This window comes from Oculina patagonica, chromosome 13 (genome assembly GCF_052425735.1).
Source record: "Oculina patagonica isolate OP01 chromosome 13, crgOcupat, whole genome shotgun sequence".
NCBI classification, from domain to species: Eukaryota; Metazoa; Cnidaria; class Anthozoa; order Scleractinia; family Oculinidae; genus Oculina; species Oculina patagonica.
Genome location: NC_135770.1, coordinates 32373730 through 32397559, shown reverse-complemented (window position 1 = coordinate 32397559; position 23830 = coordinate 32373730). Strand labels below are relative to the sequence as shown.

Here is a 23830-nt window from a genome sequence, read left to right as displayed (position 1 = left end):
AAGATACAGGAGAAAACGGTTTATCGTCCTTATCCGAGAAGACTAGAATATGCTAGTCAGTTAATATCACTTACTCCCCAAAACACAGGTCCATTACATTCATATCAAAAAGTTGTTTTCCTGAGGTTGTGCTTTCACAGCAATCGGCAAGTTTGTGTTGTGTGACTTACTGAGCTTTCTGATTCCTATCAAATACAGACAGAGGCTAGGCAAAATGCTCTCCGAGATGATCTCAACATGACAAGGAGCGAGTTGCTGCTGATCACTGATAACATAACACTCACGTTAAAGGTTCGTCGACAACTCTTTCTTTTAGCGTGATTTATCTATTTGTATGTTTCCTTTTTTTTGTTTATTGTTTTTTTTTTTCATCCTAATATCTTCCGGATAAGCTCGGATAGTTCTTTGTCAGGCATTAAGATTAATTATCCAACAAACTGTCCAATGCCCATATTTGGTCAGGATATACATGACTTACAGGACAAATATCCTGCATTCGTACATACTAGAACAGTGTACAGTATAGCGTTATAAGTGCGCTCTGATCAGCTACTCAAACTTCGGATATCCTTTGCTATTCACTTTCCAGCAACTTGCTCGCGAAAAATGTAATTGTTGAAAGGTGTATATGAGTAGTTAAAAATCATCATTTTTGGTTTTTCATTTACTTTTCTGAGCAAGTTAAGACATTTTATTTCGAAAGGCTGCCTTTTCAAGGTGTTCTTCTCTCTTTATTTCAGTTTGAATACCTTGATGCTGTTTTGACTCGGTTGAAGTCCGCCTTGAACAGGACAAACACTGACCTTGCAAGACTTAAAAGTACCCAGACAAAGGTAAGAGTTTTTATCATTCTTTGCCATTTATTGAAAACTAGGTTGCGTTAACATTTTAAACTTCGGTCGTACAAGGGGTGGGGATTATTCTGGATCAGCCTTAATCGGGTTTAAAACCTTAGATCGTAACGACATTACTGGTACTGAATTATTTCATAAACGCGCATTGGATGTAAGGTGATAACGAAAAAAAAACCCTGTAGCCCCAAGCTAGTTATAACAATCTCGTATCCAACGCCTTTATTTTTCAATATTATTTAGCAAACGAATCTTTTTTATAATTATAGTTATTCTTCGTTTGCATGATATTTCAAGTCAGTCTATCTAAGTAAATCAATTGCATCTGCCTAGTGGACACATGATTTGAATGAAACGTGGCGCGGTGTTCTGAATTTTGAGTTGAATGGAACAAATTCTTGTAGGAATTTACAATAGCTTTTCAATTCCGGTAAATAAGTGGCCGAAATAAAAATACAGTGGCCCAAAGGTGTAAGATAAATTACAATCCCTCACGGTTAAACTGAATAACTTATCTTCACACTGAATAAAACGTTTCCGGATTCGTGATGAGACCCGGATTTCGTTTAGGTTTTTCCAATAAAACTTTACCTTTTACAGACAAGTTACAAAAAAAATTCAAAATGCTGCTGTCGTTTGGTCCTTTTTTATGCAAGAAATTTTGAACTAATATCTATTAAATCAAATCTCAACTATTTTATTTTGTAGGAGAAAGTGATTTACCATCAGACCATGACTCCATCTTGGCTTGTTGCGCATGCGTCCTACATCAACAGTTATCGTTTGAACACCACTGAACAACTCGCGTTCACCGACGGTCCATCAGAAGATGAAGCCGCTCTCCTAAAAGTACCCGTGATTCCTGCCAATGTCTTGCACAATTCCACCCAGCTGACAGTTAAAATTGTGGTTTCGAATGACGTCGATATCGCATCAAGTGAGGACAGCGATTTCAGATATGGCGTGTCTGACGGGATAAGCTTTGTTGGCTTTCAGATTCTCAGTAAAGAGAATTACGAAGACTACGCCAACTGTTATGGAGTTGAGGGTTCCTCTGGTACCACTTTAACTGGAAGAAGGTATATCAACTATTATTGGACCAGCCCAAGTGACTCTTTCTATCCCGGCCAGTTTGTCATCACTCTCAAGTTGGATGCACATGAAAACTGGGGATCGTGCTACACTGCGCACGAGGGGGGATTTGTGAAAACTGCTGGTTACAACAACCGACTGGTGCTCAGCAACGGACTCAGTCTTGAGGTTTATAAAGATGACAAAGAGGAGAGGTCTGGGATCAATTTCATCGAAGTCACTGTTGTAGAGGATGTCTAGTGTAAGAACTCAGCACGCACGATCTACTATGCAACTTACTCATGCATGAAAAAATGAGCGTAATAGCACTTATAAAAAGAAAAAAATTTTATTGGCGGTAAAAATAAATGAAAAAGAACTGCAGAATGGAATGGTATCAACAGCTTCAAATTCGATGAAATTTTAGGCATTAGTCGAGGCGAATTTTATGTTAAAATTATAATGCTGCTCTTTTCAATGGTAATTATTGTTATATTTGCATGCTGAAATAAACCCGTTGGTGAAAAAAATTGTGGAAAGCTTGACGAATTTTCTTCCACACAATATGCCATTCTGTAGCACGTTCCTCGTCCTTTTACTCAAGCTCGGAAAGTAACGACCCTCACTACGCGATAACATTTCTCCGCTACAAGTATATCCGAGACGTAGCCAATCCCACAAAGTAACAAGCCTTCAAAAGTAGCGACATCAACTTGACGTGCCATTCTGCAAGACTGCTGAAATTGAGGGGATTGGATACTTGACCCTGCATGAGATTTTTCGCTTTTTTAAAGAACAATATAAACCACATTAATATACGTATACAAAAAAAGTGGATAGCGTTTTTGGCGCGCGCTGAAGGGTTACTCAAACTTCGAATATCCTTTGCTATTCACTTCCGAGCAAAGAGCGAGAAAATTGTAATCTTTGACAGGAATAAACTAGTCAAAAATCATCCTTTCGGCCAATATTATTTCACATGTTCGCGGCTTGGTAAATATCCACTACTAGCCACCGACTTTGAGGTGAATAGTTGTGCTAGACAGGAGAAATACAATAATGTATAACAAGTAACACCTTTAAAATCCTTCACTGCCAAACAGGTTCATTTTCATTTGTTTGCGCTCCTATTTACTCTTTTTAAAATAGAAAAGCACTTGAAAATTGCTCTGGCCAAGATAAAAATAGAACATGACATCACCAACAGTCTAATTATATCCACCGCATTTTATTCATGAGTCTATGACGTCACCAAAACAAAAAAAACAGGAGTAAAACACCCCTACTATACTACTCGTATCCCAACTGTCTTTTTTTTTTAAATACTACAAAATGAAACCCTGTTGTACACAAAAATGAATCATCTACGTTACACTTTGAGTTGTAAAACAAATGTTAAATATTCAGTAACTTTGCTTGTTGTGTTTATGTCTACTTGCAATCAAACGCTTGAGTCTGAAAATGAATAGACGACGTGCCGCGAGACAGTTCGTTCTGTGAGGACAAAAATATTGGACATCAAACAGTTGGTATATTTGCATAACGCGCGCCATTGTCGACAAGTATTTTGCATATGGCTATATTTAGTAACTAATAGCTAATTTTACCGTCAATTATATCGAGAAAGTCACACATTACAGTCAAACTGGATGTTCTTTTGATGGGAACTCTGCTAAGTTGCGGCGCAATGTTCCAATATTGATTGAAAACGGAACTTGGCGACTTGCTCGAGCAAATTTGAATTGAAAGTTGCAAGTTGCGACGAGCAAACTGTCAATCAATATTGGAACATTGCGCCGCAAGTTTGCAGAGTTCCCATCAAAAGAACATCTGGTTTGACTGTAAATGTCTGCATTTTTGTGATCGACAAAAAAAAGGCGATGTGTGGTTTGAACCATCTGGCGAAAATAACCTCCAGCTTTTTAAAATGTCGGCTGTCGGCATGAAATCAGTCCCCATTTCTCTATGGTTTTATTTAAAATGCTTATTTTCCCCGGAGCTTTTCAGTGTTAAATGGTCTTTTTGAGCAAAATAAAATAATTATTCCTAATCTTATGCTTATTGTCTTGGATGAGACCGCTCAGTTTTCACAAAAACTAAAAACTTTGTTGAAGCAGTAAATCATGATCGATTGTAAATTTTGGAGAAAACAACGTTATCAGGGGTTTGGTGTTGGAATTCGTTGTTCACTCCATTTATAATTCCTTGCCCATTATCCACAAGTATTCAATCCCTTAATCTTGTCGATATTCGATATTCATTGCAATTATTCATTATTCCGAGACAGTACTAAATGTTCCTTTTAAATCGCATGTCAAGTTACAGAGTGAAGTAAAAAAGTATATCGCGACTCTCAGGATCAAACTCATGCTAATTGTTCTGCAACAGATGTTTGAATTTTAGTCAGTTAGTCAGTTTATACTTCCTTTACTGTACTGGTGATTACGACCGCTAACAAGCCAAGGCGATCCCAGCATCAACTTACCATCCTTCGCTGACTAAGGTGCAGTAGATTTCCACTATGTTTTAGAAAACTTGAACAAGGCTGTTTCGAACGTCTTTCTCGACTTAAAACGTTTACCCTTGCAGCCGTTTTTTGGGCTTTCTCGGTGGTACTCGGCTATGTTGAACGATATATATGTCAGGTTCCTTACCCTATATCTCTACTCCTTAAATAAAACAGAGATGAAACATCAGCCACTTCTGTCTGAGAGCTTTCTTTTCCCAAAAATATTGTAACCATGCATATCAAATACTAAGTGTACATTTCAGGTATTTATTATATCCTAAGATAGTACGCACGCTGTGATTGGTTAATTTTACGGGCCGTATTCTGCAGTACGGCCCGCGAAATTTGACTGAGAGTTCTCCTGATGCCGTACGCCTTTGCAAGTTGAAATGTCTCGCGAAGAAGATTTTCAAAACTTTCTACAACGTTCGCAGTCAGAGGAAAAAAGCGAGGAATAAAGGCGAAGCGAAGAAGGTCTGCCGAACTTTAAACTCAATTTTTTTGAAATGTTGGAAGGAGAAAACTTCCCTGATGTGGCGGACTTAGAGCAACCCGAGCAGGATTCAAGTCAAGAACTTGAAAGTTTCATCAGTGCCGAGAAAGCTGCAAACACGGTCAAGAAGACGAAAAGTGAATGAAAACGTTTCGAAAATTATTGTCAAGAGCAGACTGAGGGAACATTTCATGTAGAAACCGTACCTGCTGACGTCCTCGATAAGCTCCTCGGAAAGTTTTTCAAAGACGTACGCAAACGCGATGGAGCTGAGTACGAGCCAGACAGCATTTCAAGCTTTCAACGAAGCATTCAACGCCGCCTTAAAGAGCTAAAGTTACCCTTCAACATCCTACAAGATAAAGAGTTTTCTCGATCAAGAGAAGTGTTGGCAGCCAAAAGAAAAAACCTTGTAAAGCAAGGACGAGGAAATAAGCCAAATGCATGTCGCGAGTTAACGACTGAAGAGGAACAAAAATTATTTGAAAGCGGCGAATTCGGTTACCACGATCCTGTTGCACTACAGCGTACGCTTTGGTGGTTCCTTTCTCTACATTTTGGATTTCGAGCCAGGGATGAGAGCAGAAAGCTTTGCTGGGGCGATCTGGAACTACAAATTGATCCAGAAACGGGCAGAGAAATGTTGGTGTGGAAGGCCGAAAGAGGTAGCAAGACGCGTCAAGGTTTGGAAGGCGCTCACCAGCGACAGTTCAAACCGAAGGTGTTTGCTACGGGAACAGATAGATGTCCGATCAAGTACTACAAGATATTCGAGAGCCATCGTCCTAAGAAGGTAAAAGTCCAGATTCTCCGTTCTTTTTGGCTGTAAACCATAAAGGTTGGAGTGGCAATGCAACCTGGTATAAGATGTGCCCGCTTGGAAAAAACCAGATCGGAAAGTTCCTACCGGACGCGGCTAAAAGTGCTGGTCTTGAAGTCCGTGGAAAGAAAGTGGCAAATCACTCGGTAAGAAAGACAAGCATCTCTCGTCTGCTCGATGCTGGTACTCCAGAAAACTTCGTTACACAGCTGAGCGGCCACAAAAACTTGCAGAGTTTGAGCGCGTATAAATCAGCTTCTCTATCACAACAGCGGCAAATGTCCGATGCCCTACGACAAGATCTTCAACATGCTACGCTTCCACCAGTTGTTCCTGGGGATGGAAGAAGCTCCACGACTTTGTATTCCAGCCAGACTACAATGTCAGCCAGCCAAAGCAGTTTCAGTATTCAAGCCAGAATGCCGTCGCTCTTTGCTTCGGCAAACATTGGATCTATTTCCAATTGTGTTTTTAATATTCAGCAACCCCGGGAGCAACCCGTGCCAAGTCATTTTTATGACTCAGCTTCACCTAGCACCTCTAGGGAAGACACAACTTAGCATTACGTGGACGGCGATATCTGAGGCTTTTTTCAAGTAGTTCCTTCAAACTTTATACGTGTTTTCTCATTCAGTATTTTCTAGAAACACTGCCATAAGTTTTCGAAAGTTTGATATGCTAAAACATGTTGTCAATCGCGGCATTTTCGTTGCCAAGCAAAGAACTTTAGAAGTTATTCCAAAGGAAACTTGCACTGTATCTAGTTTTCATCCTGTCACTGAAATTACTGTAAAACTAATTGCAGAAATAAAGTAGTGAAAGTTGGATTCAAATTATGTTTATACGCTTATCAATCGAGCTATAAAACGGCCGAATTGTTTACGAAAGCCAATGAAATTCACTCGTCCTTTCGCCTTTGACGTACGTCAGTCAAACGAAGCCGCTTCCTGCACGCTTGACTTGAAATGTTTTCTTTTATCCAGAGTGAGAGATATAATAAATATCTTATTAACCTCGTTTTCTCGGTCCGTACTGTAAAATACGGATCCTCGTTTTCCCCCGCCGATTTATGGCCCGCGCGCTTCGCGCTTGGGCCATAAATCGACGGGAAAAACTCGGTCCGTATTTTACAGTACGGACCTCGAACTCGATTAATAAGAGGTATATATACGATGTATTTGTACCGCAGTCGAGCTAGCGGCCCTATCTAATTTCCCGTTATTTAAACCTTAAACTCATTTAATACCTTGGTAATATTTGCAGTTTTGCAATAATTAAATGTAGAGAAGGTAGCCTTTGTTCTTAGGGAAAACTAAATTATTAACTTTACCATTGCAATCGTCCAAGTGTCGTCACGATATTTCAAGTCATTTTTTTATGTGTAAAATTTCTTTCAAATTAAAGGACACCCTAAAAAAGGTTTTTAACGTAAAAAAGGAAAAAACTAGTAAGGAATAAAAATACTGAGGACGTTTAAGGAAGACTGCAAACGACAACCTTGAAAAAAATTTGGCCATGTTTTTTTTTTTTTTTTTCAGCGTTTTCCGTAAGGTAGCGAGAAATTACAGAGAGACGCTGACTCGACTACAGTACAAATACATCGTATACTTGAAATGTGCAGCAAAAATATTTGGGGACAAAGAAAGCTCTCAGACTCTGACAACCTTTTTTGTCTGGTGGTTGCCACTTCGCTGACGCCACTGTCTTGCACTTAATTTCTGCGGGTTTTAATTTTTTCCAATTTCGCGTTTCTTCTTTTTTTTTCTTTTTTTTTTTTCACTTTTAAAAAAATTACCCCAAAAATGTTACTGCAAAAAGACATTCCACAGAAGAAATATAAATGCACATCAGTATCATCTTAACAAGTGCTTCAAAACGTATGCTGGCGCCTAGTGATAACTCGGGAGATAATGTAAGAAATGGAACAGAACTTGTTCGTAATCCATTAACAGATCTGTCACTCTAGATCAAGACGTTTTTATAATAGATTGACACAGTTTGTTACTCAAGCAAAAATGATTTAATTATACATGAATTTGTCTTCCTAAAAATTGCAAAAAATTATAATTCATTTCAAAAAAACATTTTTACCAATCAAAAATTAGTTCCCGCAAAATACAAAAAATAGCCGAGCCGCAAAATTACAATCCCGCAAAAAAAAATTATTGTCGTATGGTTTGTTCTTAAATAAAGGTTGTTGAATGAAAGACTAAGACCAAAGCTATTAACACATAAGGTCGGGACACACTAGGCGACACGTCGCTGCAACACGTCGCGGCGACATGTTGCTGCGACATGTCGCCTCTTGTGACATGGTGCATTCTTGCGACAAACCAATCGTTGCGACAAATTTTGTCGCTGCGATGTGTCGCACGAATTCAAACTGGTTTGAATTCGTGCGACACATCGCAGCGACAAAATGAGCGATAGCAGCGTTATCGCAGCGTGTGTACACGTCTGCGACAAGTTGCTGCGACAAATTATAAATTAACCAATGATAGAGCGTCATGTATTTGCGCCGTACTGAGTTGGAAAACTAGTTTTCATTTCCACCTTTCCAAATTCGCTGTTTGTGCACCGAACAAACACCTTGTCGCAGCGACTTTAAGCAGTGCACACGGAGCGACTTGTCGCATAGTGTGTCCCGACCTTTAAGGCCGTTTCAAACGAGAACACATCTTTTCGGACACGCTGTTGCTCGTCATGCTTTCTAGGTGAGCAATGGGTGGCACACAAAACAAATGTCCTGTTTCCACGCTGCACAAACCGGGAAACAATTTTGTTGTGGACAGAAAAAGGTTCTATAAAAGTCAGAAACAATTTTTTTTCTGCCTTGGACACATATTTTGTGTCTGCAGCTAATGCTGCACACGCGGGCAAACGGGAGACTATTGTGTCCGCAACAATGTGTCCGCGTTTGTCAGGGCTTTAGATAATCATATTCATGTAGAAATTAGTCAGGACTTTTAAGGAATCTTAAAAGCGGAAAGTTTTAAAAAAGTCTTAAAAGCGCGAGTTTTAAGAAGTCTTAAAAGCGTGAGTTTTAAGAGGTCATAAAAGCGAGAGTTTTAAGAGGTCTTAAAAGCGGGACTCTTTAGGAGTCTTAGGAGTGGGATGTTTTAAAGTGTGTGCACGTATAACAAGTCTTAAAAGGAGCCTTACTAGATAGCAGTTTTAAAAAAGTAATTCTGAAAAAGGTCTTAAATCCTATTTTTTGGTTTAAAAAAGAAATGGATGTTTGACTACTCGGTGCTGATTAATTGCACTAGGTGAGGTGCTCCAATTTATAAGCTATAAAGGTTTGTGTCGCTGTAAAATGTACGGTTTCCTAGCGGATAAGTTTGTGATAGTGTACATACGTACGTGAAAGTTTCAAATTGACAACTAGTGCGGTACGTTACTTATTTGTAAAGAGGCTTCATTCTTGAAAAAATTCATCAGATAGACGATATTCGAGATGCCCGCATCGACTAAGGGATTCTTTATAAACCCGACCTTGGAAGATGATGAGGCGACTTCGGTCAAAACTAAACCACTGAAACAGGAAAAACAGGAAAAGAAAGCGGCAGAGAAAGAAGCTGGCCGTGCGAACGCTGCACAAGGATCAAATCGTGCCTTGTTGGCGCTGGTCATCACTATGTGCTTAATTTCTCTCTTGGTTCTTCTGCTGACATTATTGATGCTGTTCGGGAAAATCGGTGACGGACGTGGCTGCTCCGCAGACGAAGGTACAAAAGATATTGAAAGTATTTAGAAGCATTGACAAAATAATGTAAGTCATTTCTGTATTTTTTTTTCAGCGGTTATTGTATCAGTCATTGTTTTTAAATGCAGTAGAGAATAACCTGCAGACTATTTTCAAGCATTAAATCAACAATTCTCTAATTCAAAGCAAGGCACAGCAGCAAAATTTGTTGGACTGAAAAATATTGCATGGCCAAGGAATACTTTTTAACGGTTCGCACGATCGACAATTGGCCTGGAACTCCGATTTAGGAAGCATAACATTGTTAAATAAATCTGTGGATCAACCTGGCTCCTACTTTGACAATGTTATACCAAAATTTATTATCAATATCAATATCAGCTAAGAAAAGGTTATTTCTATCTTAAGCTTCATCTGCGGAATCAGCCAAAAAGGAGGCATTTGAGAAGAATATCACAAGCCTTCTACTGGGTTTGGTAAGGACATGAATTGTGTTTAAAATCAGTTTGTCATCCCACAATCACAAATAGAATTATTGCACTTGACAGAAAAAGTAGGTCACAAAACCCTAGTTTGTTTTGGGAGACAGAATCATAAACAACATAGCGCCAATGGCATCGGGACGAAGGCATACCGTATTTACTTGAATAAGCACCGCACTTAGGACCAAAAAGTTAATAAGCGCCGCCCTCGAATAAGCGCCGCACTTGAGACGCGAGATTCGAGTAAATACGGTACGTGAAATAGTAATAAGAGTAATAACGAATTTGATAAATTGAGAATCGTGCCATCTTGTTTTTTGTTCTTTTTACCCAAAGATGTTGACTTTCTAAAAGTTTTAGTGACATCTTACTGAGGACGAGTGAGAAAATAGCAAGGAAAATACGACTCTATGTTCACAGTGTTCACAGCGTTTAAAGCGAACGATTTTTTTTTGGCTACCAAAAAAAGCTTTGGAGGCCTACAATTTTTTCCTGCGAGAAATCTAAAGACTGCGAGCAGTCAGTTTCTGCTCTTGAAATGATACGCGCGACAGAAATAGTTGAAATTATATTATGCAAAGGGGAAAAACAAGGAGGCAACGAGGCTTCGCCGCGCGCTCCTCGCTCGCATTCGTGTTTCACGTCGCACTCCAGGAAAAGAAAGAGACTAATCGTAGTCTAGAAAATCTACTGTTCCTTGACAGCTAACTTTCATCGAGTCATCAAACGTCAAAACTGATCCCAAGCAAATCAATGTGCACGTCAGTAGAAATGGATATAGCTGGATATAGAGGAGAGAAACACCGATTCCCATTCGTTTGTACCAAATGCATCCTATACCAGATGTTCAACTCTTCTTCAACTATTATGGCTACCAATGCTATTACCGATCGGACAAGGTGCAGTCACAGCACTGTCAGTTTATGCCAGCGAGTTTCTCAACTCGCTGCCAAGTAGCAGTACTTTCAAACAAAAGGCGCTTTAAATCATTCGAACGTTTCTTCCTAACAGTTGTCCCAACTTAAAAGAAATAATAACTATTCAAAGTGGCTACGAGCCACTTAACTCGGAAAATTTATTATGAAACAAGAATCGAAAACAACAAACTGACAAATAGACATTTGCTAAAACAAATGATGTTTAACTTTCCACAATTCAGTTGACTTCACTTAGTTTCATTGTCATCTAGCTGCTCATCGAGAGCAGGCCGAAAGGGCAAGTGATAGAGTTCCCATCGGTTGCAAATTGTTTTCTTTCTTTTTATTTTTCCTTTTTGTTTTTGAAGGTTAGGCAAAATAATAATAATAAAATAATAATATCATTAGAAAAATAAGTTTTGGTCTATTTCAAGAAAACTGACATTAATACAATATTTCGGCTGGTAGTTAAGCATGCATGTACCGTATTTATTCGGCTATTAGCCGAAACCCTAGACTTTTAGTTTTTGGAACCAGTTAAACTGACAAAAAATAAACCCAAATCACTCAGCTATAAGCTAGACCCAATTTTCCTTCAAGCTATAAAACAGTCCACATGCAGCGAATCAACATATCGTTAAATTACAACTAGGTAATTGAAAAACAACAAATCACTGACAAAGAATGAATTTACTGAATAGAACCGTACACAAGCGTGACAAAACATTCACCTGAGTTCAGAATCCCATCTCAAACAATCACGCATTCTTCAGAAGAATTAAGCAGTTGTCGATCATCATGCCAAAAGCTACTGGTTTTATAACAACGAAACGTTCAAGTTGAAAGTTGTTGCCGAGGTAGAAACAGTTCAGAACAACTGCAAAATTGCCAGAGAATACGGGATGATTCCTGATGATTCAGTGAATCTTCAGTTCGTCGCAATTCGCCAGCGAAAAGATCAAGCAGGTCAAGCGGGTGAACTTTAAATGTCACCAAAACGAAACATGTGCTGTTACCAGTATTTGTCGAGTATCCTCAATTCAATCAAACTCTTCTGAAGTGGTTTCTTTTAGCAGAGAAGTCGTGGTATTTTTAAGTTTTCGCTTTTGAACAAAAATATTACATGCAGCCGATTTCTGTCAGATCGTGTTACAATGTTTACCAAGCGCGTGAGAACGACCGCTTCTGATTGGCCAGTTTCTGGTGTCGCGACAACTAGTCAAATAGATCGATTCCTTCTTGACCCTTCTTCTCCTGAAAAGTCACGTTAGCAGTGACTCTGCAAATTAACTAAACTTAAAGAAAGGAACAGAAGGAAAGGAACAGAAACAGTCTCAGGCAGAAATAATTATTGTAGAAGAGATTGCGAGGACATTGTTTACGACATGCGGGATTTCTAATTCCCTCGTCAGTTCAAAAGACGATCTCATACGCAAACAAAACAAATAATATTCCAGTGCGAGCTGATGGAGGACGAGTTCCAGCATAAATAGCGAAGAAAAGACGAATAAAAACTTCATTCCTAACGTTGCTTCATTAAACCAAATGGCTTTTAAGGAGCCGCCACTAAAATAAAAGGTAATGACCAAGAATAAATACAAACGCTTGTTAATTTTCTTTTTGTTGATGACCGGTCGGCTTATAGATGAATATTTCATTCAAATTGAACTCTTTTCTAGTACCATCTAATTTTTTTTTCGGAAATACTCGGCGATAAATCGAACCCCAAATTTTGTTGAATTTTAACCAGTTCTCAGTAAGATTTGGTGAAAATATATCGTCTTTGTGTACTTCATATATGCGTATGCGTTCAGCACAAAATTCCGTGTGCTTGGGTCTACGCCTGGAAGAATGCATACCACAAGGAGAACATTTGGTTTTCAGAAACAAATATATAGCCTTTGTGTACTTCATATAAAGTAACACGGATAAAGTTCGCATTTTAGCCAACCCCCTACCCGCTTCACAAGATTAATTGATTAATTCAATTTGATATTAATTAATTAATTAATTAATTAATTAATTAATTCAATTAAAATGTTTACAGGAATCGAGTGAAGGAGTGAAGGAGGGAAGGAGTGAAATCGGGCCCACTCACCAAAACTCGGAATTTTCCGAGTTAAAAATGAACCGGAAAAAACGCACTTTGAACTTGGCTTCCATTTCGATTCGATTAACTTTTGTTATCACACAAATAGTTTGCATGTTCGGACGAGACCACAACAAACAAAAATTCGCAATTGAACAACTTTCGAAAATTACAAAATTAGCTGATGGAGCTGAACGCTGACACAAATAGCATTTAGCAGCCGCGAACTCAACTGCTGTATTAGGGGTTCCGGTTTTTGTTTGCATTGTTTTATTGTTTAAACGCTCTACCTTTAATTAAAGGGCAGGTTTTTTTTTTCGAAGAAAACCCTTTCAGTAGACTCGAAATCTCCATATGTGTCTGAAATTAAACAAGAACTTCCGTTATAAATTGGAACTTGTCTGTCTATTCTCGCCCCAGGGGCGGGGGGGGGGGGTTACTCTCGAATACTCGGATTCTCGCGCCCAGTTGTAAGTCAATCATCAAAGCGTAAGTAGCTGACAAACAACAAACGTATTTTCTACGACAGATACTGATAAAATGAGTTTTACTTTGCTTTAGAATATTCTATTAAAACAATAGCAAGTTATGTCATAATTTTGTCTAGGGTGCATTTTGCTTTCATGAAACTGTTTCATGAAAGCAAAATGCACCCTAGTTGTTGAGCAGTTTGCAGGTTTTTGACTCCACAAAGTGACATGAGTGACTGCAAAAGTAAAAATTTGCATTTTGCGCCCGGAAGCGTGAAAAGTTGGAGGTATTATCCCTTTTATAGCAGACATTCTTTTTCCTTCCCTTTGTTCTCAGATGAAGCGCATTGAAGACCTCGAAAAAATTGAAATTAAGGTACAAACACTCCATGATCTCTTTGAAGAGCATCATTTACTTTTATTTTAAAATCGATTTGTTGTAGATAGGTTTGTCTTTACCAACTGACTTACCGACCCACTGACCCTACACAAAATCAAGATTCACTCACTTTTTAAACTACTAACAGCCCTTTACTTAAATTAATAATCGCTTTGAGTGTACAAGTCAGCGTCGATGTCCACGCGAAGCCTGGAGCGGGAGCGCACAAGAGAGCGCTAATCAGTGACGTCGATGATAAGAACAGACTTCAGGTTTAAAAGAGCGAGAATGCCATGGGACTAGGCTGTGTGCAGTGCGAATGTGTAAAAAACAAAGCACGATACTGATTTTCAGTTATGAAGAAGTTTATACAACCAAGTAAGATAATTTGAATATTTGAAACTTCTTGTCAAACTACCCTGGAATAATTAAGGAATTACTACAACAATATGCCAGTAATGCTCCCACCACCCTCCCCCCCCCCCCCTCTCAACCCCCAAAGACTGGTCCAGAACATGATTGCCAAACAGAATTTAAACAGAATTTAAAATGCATACAAAGCAATCTAGTTCTGTGTGTGGTTGACTTACTCAGTTTTCTAATTTCCATCAAATACAGACAGAGGCTGGGTACAATGCGCTCCGAGATGATCTCAACATCACGAGGAGTGAGTTGTTGCTGATGACTGATAACATAACTCTCACATCAAGGGTTCGTTAACAAGTATTTACTTTTTGCTTAGCTTGATTTATCGGTCAGTACTAGTGGTTGGTTATTTGTTCATTTGTCAGATTTGTTTTCATTTCCTGAGAGCTGGCATCTAGTAATTTGTTAGGCATTTTGATTTATTATTCAACTAATGAAAACATGCATGCCCATATCTGGTGAGGTCGTCCTTTTTGTCTGTCATCCATTGACAATTTGTTGAATAATAAAACAAACATCTTTATCTGGATCTTGCTCAATTGGCGTACGGCCTCGCCGGCTAAGTATTAAGCGATATTCCATGAAATTTCAAAGAATAATTGTGAAATATTTCTTATTAAAAGCGATACAACCATTCAGGGAAAGAATGCACAGAAAACGTCAGCCATTTGGCGTACGGAATGAAAGAAGTTTCGCTGTCACTTCCCCGGGGAGTACTCAAAAAGGTTTTATAAGGGGAGGCTCCGCCCCGTGTTCTAACCCCTTACCCTTTTATATACCATTTTGACAGAAATTGTACCCCTTTCGTATACCTTTCACTGAAAAAAGGTACCCCTTTCATATACTTAAATATGACGCGGACTTAAAACAGGACGTTTTCTTGTCATTTTCATGTAGCGCTTAATAAATTAAAATAATACAGCCATAAATTGCGTCTGTTCGAAATATTTTAATTAAAGGCCCTATTAAATACCTAAGTGACAGATTTCCATCCCCTTTCATATACTTAAACTCGTAAAATTCCTACCCTTTTATATACCCGAAGCCTTAAAAAGGTACCCCTTTCGGGCGGAGCCTCCCCGTATATGCCATTATAGGGAGTACCCCCCCCCCCCTCCCCGGGATTACTCCTCTCCGGATTTTTCATTTATTTTCCTTTCTTGTAGAAATTACTTCTGAGCAAATTAAAGCATTTGATTTTGAAAGACTGCGGTGCCTTTTCAGTAATCTTAGTTTCCGTGTAAGTCAGAGGGACAAAGGTGTTCTTCTTTATTTATTTCAGCTGGAATACCATGATGCTGTTTTGACTCGGTTGAAGTCCGCTGTGGACAGGACAAACATTGACCTTGCAGAAGTTAAAAGTACTCAGACAAAGGTAAGAATATTTTTTCATTCTGTGCATTTAAATATGAGCTAGGTTGCTTTAACATTTTAACTCTGGATTGTCCTTAATGGAGTTTATCGTAATTACATAATTATTCCATGTGCGCACGTAACCCCAAGCTTGTTACCAGGCCCAGTACAGGGCCAGTTCAGGTACAGGGTATTCTGTTTACAATAATTTTAGATATTTGTTGTCAACATTTATGCATTTTTAAGGTATTTTGGTACCCCAGGGGTGTATTGGTATCCCACTACACCCCTGAGTTATAGCAATCTCGAATCAAAAAAACGCTTTTTCGAGTGTCAATCAGCTAATAGATCGTTTGAGATTATAATTCTTATTCGTTTGCTTGGCATTTCAATTTCGATCTAAGTAAAACAATAATATTGTATCTGCAAAGTTAACACATGATTTGAGTGTAAAGCAGCACGGTGTTCAGTATTTATGTTGACTTGACGTAACACATTTGATTCCATTCCGGTAAATAGGTGGCCAAAATATTAAATATACCGTGGCCCTCCCTGACGCTGGAACAGGGTATAGAATGCAGCCTTTCTCTCTGGAACAGGGTCGATCTTTTCCCCAGAATCCTGATAATGCATGAACAATCATGGCTACGAAACTCCGCTTCCCTCCACGATTTATCTTCAGGCCTCAGACAAAGTCAAGTGAACACTTTGTGATATTCTCCAGTGTTTTTTATATCTATATATTTTTTCCATCGTGCATATTGTCTGGAACAGGGTACCTATACTTCCAATGTTCGTCTGGGACACGGTCGCAAATTCACCGAAATTTATCTGGAACAGGGTCTCAGAGACTCAGCGGCACACCCCCGTACAAACTTTTGGGGAGTATCCCCCCCCCCCCCCCCCCACGGGATTTTTGTTCGTTTGCCCGAAACAGACAAAAAGAACCGGTCGTTCGATGGCATAAAGCGATGACATTATTACTTACAAGTCATCGCTTAAAAACGCAAGAATTGTTTTTTCCTTTACTTCTTTCATTTTCTGCGTGGAATTTTGCACTAATGTATATTAAATTAGATCTCAACAATCTTATTTTGTAGTTGAAAGTGATTTACCATCAGACCATGACTCCTTCTTGGCTTGAGGCGCATGCGTCCTACATCAACAGTTATCGTTTGAGCACCGCTGAACAGCTCACGTTCACCGCTGGTCCATCAGAAGATGACGCCGCTCTCATTAAAGTACCCATGATCCCTGCTAATGTCTTGAGAAATTCCACCCAGTTAACAGTTAAAATTGTGGTTTCCAATGATGTCGTTCTCGGAACAAAGAAGGACAGTGATATCAGATACGGCCTGTCTGATGGGATAAGCTTTGTTGGCTTTCAGATTTTGGATACAACGAATTACTATAACCGAGTCCCCTGTTTTGGAAATGAAGGGATCTCTGGTACCAGTTTCACTGAGGAAAGGGAGATCAGCCATTTATCATCCAGACCAAGGGACACTTTCTATCCCGATCAGTGTGTCATCACCCTCAAGTTGGATGCACATGAAAACTGGGGCTCGTGCTACACTGCGCATGACGGAGGCTTCGTGAAGACCGCTGGCTACAACAAGCGACTGGTGCTCAACAACGGACTCACTCTTGAGGTTTATAAAGACGAAAAAGAGGAGAAGGTCGGGATCAAGGTCATCGAAGTCACTATCGTAGAAGATGTTTAGTGTGAAAGCAGCAATCACGATACACAACTTACTCAGTAAGCACGCAAACACAAGTGACATAGCACGTAATATAAGAAAAAAAAACTATTTAGGTATCAGTCGAGAGGAATTTCACGTTAAAATTATAATGTTGCCATTCAGTGGTAGTTATTATATTTTGTTGCTGAAATTATAAACCGCAGTGCAATAAATATGTTGAAAACTTTCTTTGACTAAAAAAGTTAAAATACTGTTCGAGCTTTCGGCCGCCTGACTGCAGTCTTCAAAGGATAAAAAGTGTATGATGACTGACGCGCCTGAATTGAAAAAGGGGAAAAATACATCATTTACAATGACAAATTTAAACATATTAAAATGAATGCTATATTTTCTTAGTAACGGGCATGAGCTTTTGTCCGTTTCCTTAGTTATTGCCGTGTGCCAAGATTCCAATGGTTTCGTAAGGAAGTAATTTCCGTCGTCGATTTTAGAGTTTTCATGGTTCGCAATATTTGAGCATTTGGCGCACAATTTACAGTTCTGACTTGTTCCTTTTTTAAGCGATGACGTCATGACGTCAAAAAAACGAAATAATAAAAAGTAAAATAAAATAGTATAATAAATTTTAGTTCTTCAATTACATGAAATATTAATCTATGAATAAAATGTATTATTAACTGGGCGGGGCCTGGGCGCGGTTCTTAATCTGGCCGGCGTTTTGTTTTTTTGTCGGTAAATCGTTCCAGACGCACGCGACCCAGCCTCGACCGCGGTCAAACGACAGAAATATGCAAAAAAATAAGAAAAGTACTGCAAAGATAAGGTTTTAATTTTCACAGTTCAAAGTTCGATACATAACCGGTATTCTGAGGGTTTACTAACTTTTTTGAAGCTTTACTAAAAAAGGTTCTACGTGTTTGAAAATAGCGTTATGCGGACTTGTCGGCGCCATTTGTCAAAGCACTTTGGTTCGGATGCGGAACATCTAAAAAGTAAAAACACTCGTTTACCTGAGGAAATGGGATTATGCTTACACTCAGCAACTATTTTTATCTATCCTTGCTCATACTAACACTTCAATACCAACAAAAAACGCCGAAATGGAAAGAAAAGCTGCCTAAGACGTTTGACCGCGGTGAAGACCCAGCCGATACCTTAGTTACGGTCACAAAAATTTTGATGTTTACGAGCGATCACTAGTTTAAATATTACGAACACTCTGCTCTCTGTTCTGTATGAAATATATTTTTGTGTCATTCGAGTGCTTCACTCTTAGCGAGCGCTGAATGTTCACATTGCGAAACCGAAAACTGTTTTAACATGTCAAAGCTATTTATAATTAAAACCATACCAACGGGGCCCAGACGACTCCTTGGTCACGCAAGTTTTGATGTTTACTAGCAATTGCTCGCCTGTAATAATAATTAATCATTCAATAAATTCATCTACGAATACTATGCGCTCTGTTTTGTGCGAAATATATTTTTTTGTTATTCAAGCGTTTAACTCGGAGCGAGTACAAATCGTACAATTTACCCGGAACGTGCTGAATATTGCAAAACAACGACTTGTTTTCTGGGGATTCCACTTTTTGTTTTGAGTTTACTTTTGGAATCGAAACGAAAAAATTGCAAGCCCATCGAGTCAGGTATGATCTACCAGACAGTATTTACTTGCTTTGAATCACGCGACTTCTTAATGCCGCTGATAGTTGTGTTTTTCATGCAAAACAGCAGTTAAAATTCTAGAACTTGGTTTATAACCTCCTTTAATTCTTACCGAAATTAGTTAATGCATTCAAGTGGTTTCAGTGTATTTTATTTAAGATTCGGAACAAAAAATAAATATTTCCAAGTCTTTCAAGCCTAGGCAGGCATTTGTTTGTGTATGTGGATAAAAAAAAAGGGATGACGTTATGAGGAAAATTTTTGCCTACTGCTTCACCCAACTAAAGATGTATTGAGGAAATATTTAAAACTATACTTTTGAAAATATACTCATCCCAGCAGTGCGACCTGCCATTTTTTTACAGTGCAATGTTGCCCGCGAATGTTGACCGACAACCGCCATTTTTCTAATCTTCTAAGTGTTCGTTGTGCTACATAACAAACACTTAATGGCTGATCCCTCGGGAAACCAGATAATTTTGTTTTCCTCGAATCTCGATGTTACGGGAAACAAAATTAACTGTTTCGGGAACAGTAATTAAGTGTATGAAACGTTTCCCACCCGCATGAAAGTTTCACCTGTATTTCGACGGTTACTCAAATAAAAAGTTGTGTAATTACAATTGAAAAAGTCTTCCTGAAAAACGCAAAAAAATATTTCCCTGCAAGAAATTTAAAACGCAGCATTCTTTACCAATCATAAAAATAGCTCTGCAAAATACAACAACATGGGCAATCCGCAAAAATAAACTGCCGAAAAAATTTGGTGACACACGGTAAATGAAAATGTTACATGGCGAATAAAACATTTGCACGGTAAATGTTTTGGACGTGTAATTGACGTATCCCTCCTCTTTTTTTAAATACTACAAAATGAACCGCTGTTGTACTCACTATTAAATCATCCACGTTACACTTTTAGATTGTGAAACAAATGTCAATTAAATTCAGTAACTTCGCCATTCTATTCTCAAAATGAATAGACGAAGTGCCGCGAGTTGGATAAACGTTCTGTGAAAACCAAAAATATTGGACAGCAAAAATTATTGGACAGCAAACAGTTTATATTTGCTTATTTTTCACATGGCTCGTTTTCCTTTTTCTTCCAGGCTGGTTATATTGAATAAATCCCGCTAATTAACAACTGTCTGAAAAGCTGGGAGCGGCTTTGATTGTATCAGGGGAGAGTGGGGCTGATATTCTAATATTCCCCTAGGGAAATATTAGAGTTGATAACCCCCTAGGGGAATATTACGATAATATTCGCCTCGTAGCAAATCCACAAGCCTCGCATTACAAACAAAACCACAACTTTACTTTAATAACGTTACATTCATTTTACCTTGACTAGCTACTGTTGTTACATTTTAAATACTACTTAGCAATTGCTCAATTGAAAACATGAGAAATGCGTTCCGGAACTCGTGCCTCGACGTTTGCTTTTTCAGAATTCCGAACCAGTTTATTCTGTTCGGTTGCTAACACACTCCAAACATTCAAACGCCTAAAGGTTACCTTTTTTGTCTTCTTCGGGATCCTTCACTATTCCTGGCCAGTAGCTCTTTTAATTTGTAATCGTCAACGATGATCTCTCTAGCCTCTTTGACGTTTTCTTCCCATTTGTTTCCACCTGGTTAAAGCTAAACAACCCTTTTGTCGCTTCCTCAATGCTAATTAAACTGAGCGTTTTCGTAGACCTCTTCCCGATTATTAGAGGATAGCAGGCTCTAATTATGCAAGTTATTGCCTGGATTTGTCGAAAAATTAGAACTTTCCTTCGCAGACTCACTCACTTCTACCAACTTTGCAGTTAATTGGTGAAAAAAGGTGGTTACAAAGTTGTCGGTACTATTAGGCAATTACAAAATCCCAATGCGTACTTTCGGAATCTTTAATCTTTTGTAAAGCTAGTTTGGCACGCATATTGATTGTTTTGATCGGCATATCAAAAACGAAAAAATAACTTGTTTATTATAAAATTTAACAAAGTGGAAACCCCAGTGCGTCTTTTCGGAACCTTTCTCCTGTTGTTAAGTTGTGTCGAGGAAAAAAACATTTGTTTTTCTTCAGCGTATTCTTATTGTTTAAGCCCCTGTTGATACCTCGCCCATGTGAAAAATAAGCCGGTTATTTTTAGGCACCTCGGGAATAGGTGATTTATTCACCTCGGGCTGCGCCCTCGGTGAATAAATTGCATATTCCCTCGTTGCCTAAAAATAACCCTTACATAACGCGAGCCACTGTCGACAACAATTTTGTATATGGTTATATTTAGTAACCAATAGCTAATTTCACCTTCAATCCTATCGAGAAAGCCACACATTGACTGTCCTTTTTATGAACAACAATTAATGAACCTTCCTCCTTGAAACCTATCAAAAAAGAAAGCACTATGTTTCAGATAACTTGAACAAGGCTGTTTCGAACGTTTTTCTCGACTTGAAACGTTTACCTTTGCAGCCGTTTTTGGGGCTTTCTCAGTGGTACTCGGCTATATATCTTGGACGATATGTCAGGTTCCTTCCCCTATATCTCTACTCCTTAACTAGAACAGAGATGGAACGTCAGCCTTTCAAAATCAGAAAATAGTTTGGACAAAATTCACTTCCATTTCTAAGACTTTCCACTTCTATCTGAGAGCTTTCTTTGCCCCAAAACATTGTTGCCATACAAATCAAATACTAATCGTACATTTCACGTATACGAAGTATTAATACTATAGTCGAGTCAGCGTCTCTATCTGATTTCTCGTTACTTAAACTTTAAACTCATACCTTGGTAATATTTGCTGTTTTACAATAATTGAATGTAGAGACGGTAGCCTTTTTTTAGGGAAGACTAAATTATTAACTTTACCATTACGATCGTTCAAGCGTTTTCAAGATATTTCAAGTCATTTTTTTTCTGATGTGCAAAATTTCCTTCAAATTAAAGGATACCCCCAAAATAATAGTTTTTAAGGTAAAAAAAGAAAACAAAACTAGTAAGGGGTAATAATTTGCCTTTTTTTCAGTATTGTCCGTAAGGTAACTCTTTTCAAACTCTGGCAACGTTTTATGTCAGGTGGTTGCGACTTTCCTGACGCCACCTGTCTTGCACGCGTAATTTCTGCGGGTTCTAATTTTTACGATTTTTTGGGTTTCATTTTTCTTTTTGTTTTCATGATTGAAAAAATACGTGCAAATATGAAATATCGCAAAAATGTTTCCGCAAAATACATTCCACACAAGAAATATCAGTCCACATTAGTATCATCTTTACATGTGCCTCAAAAATTATGTTGGTGCCTATAAAAACGTGTCTTTTCGACATTTTTTAGCGATTACAAGTGAGATAATGTATGAAATGAAACAGAACTTGTTCATACTCCAGAGCTGTCAGCCACTCTATAACAAGACGTTATTGTAATAGATTGACCCTTATTTTGAATATCTTTGTTATTGTAACTCAAGCAAAAATGTTTTTATTATACTTGAATTTGACCTCCTGAAAATTGCAAAAAATTATTCACTACAAGATAAACCATTTTTTACCAATCAAAAAATTATTTTCCGCAAAATACAAATAAAAAAAAGTGGGCTAATCCGCAAAATTAAACTCTCGCGAAAATGTAGCGCCATACTGTAAGCTCTTTAAATGAAGTTTACCGCGGCAAACGAGGCCACAATGTTGTGCGTGATGTTTCTTGGGTCAGCAAATGAGCGGGACACAAAATAAATGATTTTTTTGTTCTTTTTTTTCCACGTTGCGAAAACCGGCCAAACAATTGTTGTGCCAGTGGACACAAAATAATTCTGAAAAACGTAGACCAAAGCCATTAAGGCAGCGGCAAACGAGGACACACGGTTGTCCGTGATGTTTCTTGGGTCAGAAAATGAGCGGGACACAAAATAAATGTTTTTTTCGTTCTTTTTTTACCACGTTGCGAAAACCGGCAAAACAATTGTTGTGCCAGTGGACACAAAATAATTCTGAAAAAAAAAAATCAGAAACATTTTTTTGTGCCTCGGACAAATTTTACACAAATTGTGTGTCCGCAACAATATGTCCTCGCTTGCCAGGGTCTTTAGATAATCATATTTAAAAGCGAAACTTTTAAGAAGTCCTTAAAGCGAGACTTGTAAGCAGTCTTAAAAGGTGTGCACATTTAAGGAGAACTATAGGTATTACTTTTAAAAAAGTCTTTAAAGCGGATTTTTTAAAAAGATTAAAATGTTTAAATTAAAAGTGGCACTTTAGAACACCGCAAAAACGAAAATGTTGTTGCGTGTGTCATTACGTGTTAGAAACATTCGCGTACAAACTCTTCGTGTTTCCAAATACGGTACTTGTCAAAAGTGAATATTCAAACGCTGTGAACACGCGTTACATGTTTCAACCCTTATGAGTTTCTGTTAGAAACTAATAGCTAGTTTTTTCCCGTTAGTCATATTGTGAAAGACACACATTAACTGTTCTTTTTGTGATCAACAACTAATGATATCTTCTTCTTTCACACCAATAAAAATGAGAGCGTTGTCTGCAGGTTTGATCCATCTAGCGTAAAATTACCTCCAGTCTTATTGTCGGCTGTCATCGGTCTAAAACAAGCAATTTCCTCTAATGGTCCTTTTTATTTAATTGCTAATATTTCCCTGAGCTTTACGGTGTTAAACAGCCTTTTTGAGAGAAATAAATTATTTCTAGTTATTTCTACTTCTAAGTACAGTGGCTGAGAGAGCAGCTGCTCATTACAAAACAACAAAACACGAGAAGAACCTGAACGCTGAGAAGTTTGATTCACGCTCAGTTTTCACTTTGACTGTAAACTCGTTGACACAAAATTTATGCCGGTTCAATATTTTCCCATGTTTCGCAAAAACGTTACCGCAAATAAAAATTACAGCAAAATTGT

General features: G+C 38.3%; 3 protein-coding genes across 3 annotated transcripts in view; all 3 read left to right on the top strand.

Annotated features, from left to right (window-relative positions):
• LOC144635210 (uncharacterized) overlaps window positions 1-2686 on the top strand; it is a 142854-nt gene extending 140168 nt beyond the window's left edge. Inside the window, exons 6-8 of the mRNA XM_078494297.1 lie at window positions 199-291; window positions 741-833; window positions 1560-2686. Of these exons, the coding sequence (XP_078350423.1) occupies window positions 199-291; window positions 741-833; window positions 1560-2183 (810 nt within the window). The 3' untranslated portion in view covers window positions 2184-2686. The remainder of the gene's footprint in view (window positions 1-198; window positions 292-740; window positions 834-1559) is intronic.
• Window positions 2687-4335: 1649 nt separating this feature from the next.
• LOC144635218 (uncharacterized) lies at window positions 4336-18907 on the top strand. Its single transcript, XM_078494310.1, has 7 exons — window positions 4336-4425; window positions 9186-9472; window positions 9859-9926; window positions 13746-13784; window positions 14406-14498; window positions 15496-15588; window positions 16667-18907. Exons 2-7 carry the CDS (start codon window positions 9202-9204, stop codon window positions 17288-17290), a joined length of 1188 nt encoding a protein of 395 aa, XP_078350436.1. The 5' UTR covers window positions 4336-4425; window positions 9186-9201; the 3' UTR covers window positions 17291-18907.
• Window positions 4938-5753, top strand: LOC144637149 (uncharacterized protein KIAA1958-like). Its single transcript, XM_078496291.1, has 2 exons — window positions 4938-5061; window positions 5122-5753. The coding sequence occupies exons 1-2, from the start codon at window positions 4938-4940 to the stop codon at window positions 5751-5753; spliced, it is 756 nt and encodes a 251-aa protein (XP_078352417.1).
• Window positions 18908-23830: the final 4923 nt, after the last annotated feature.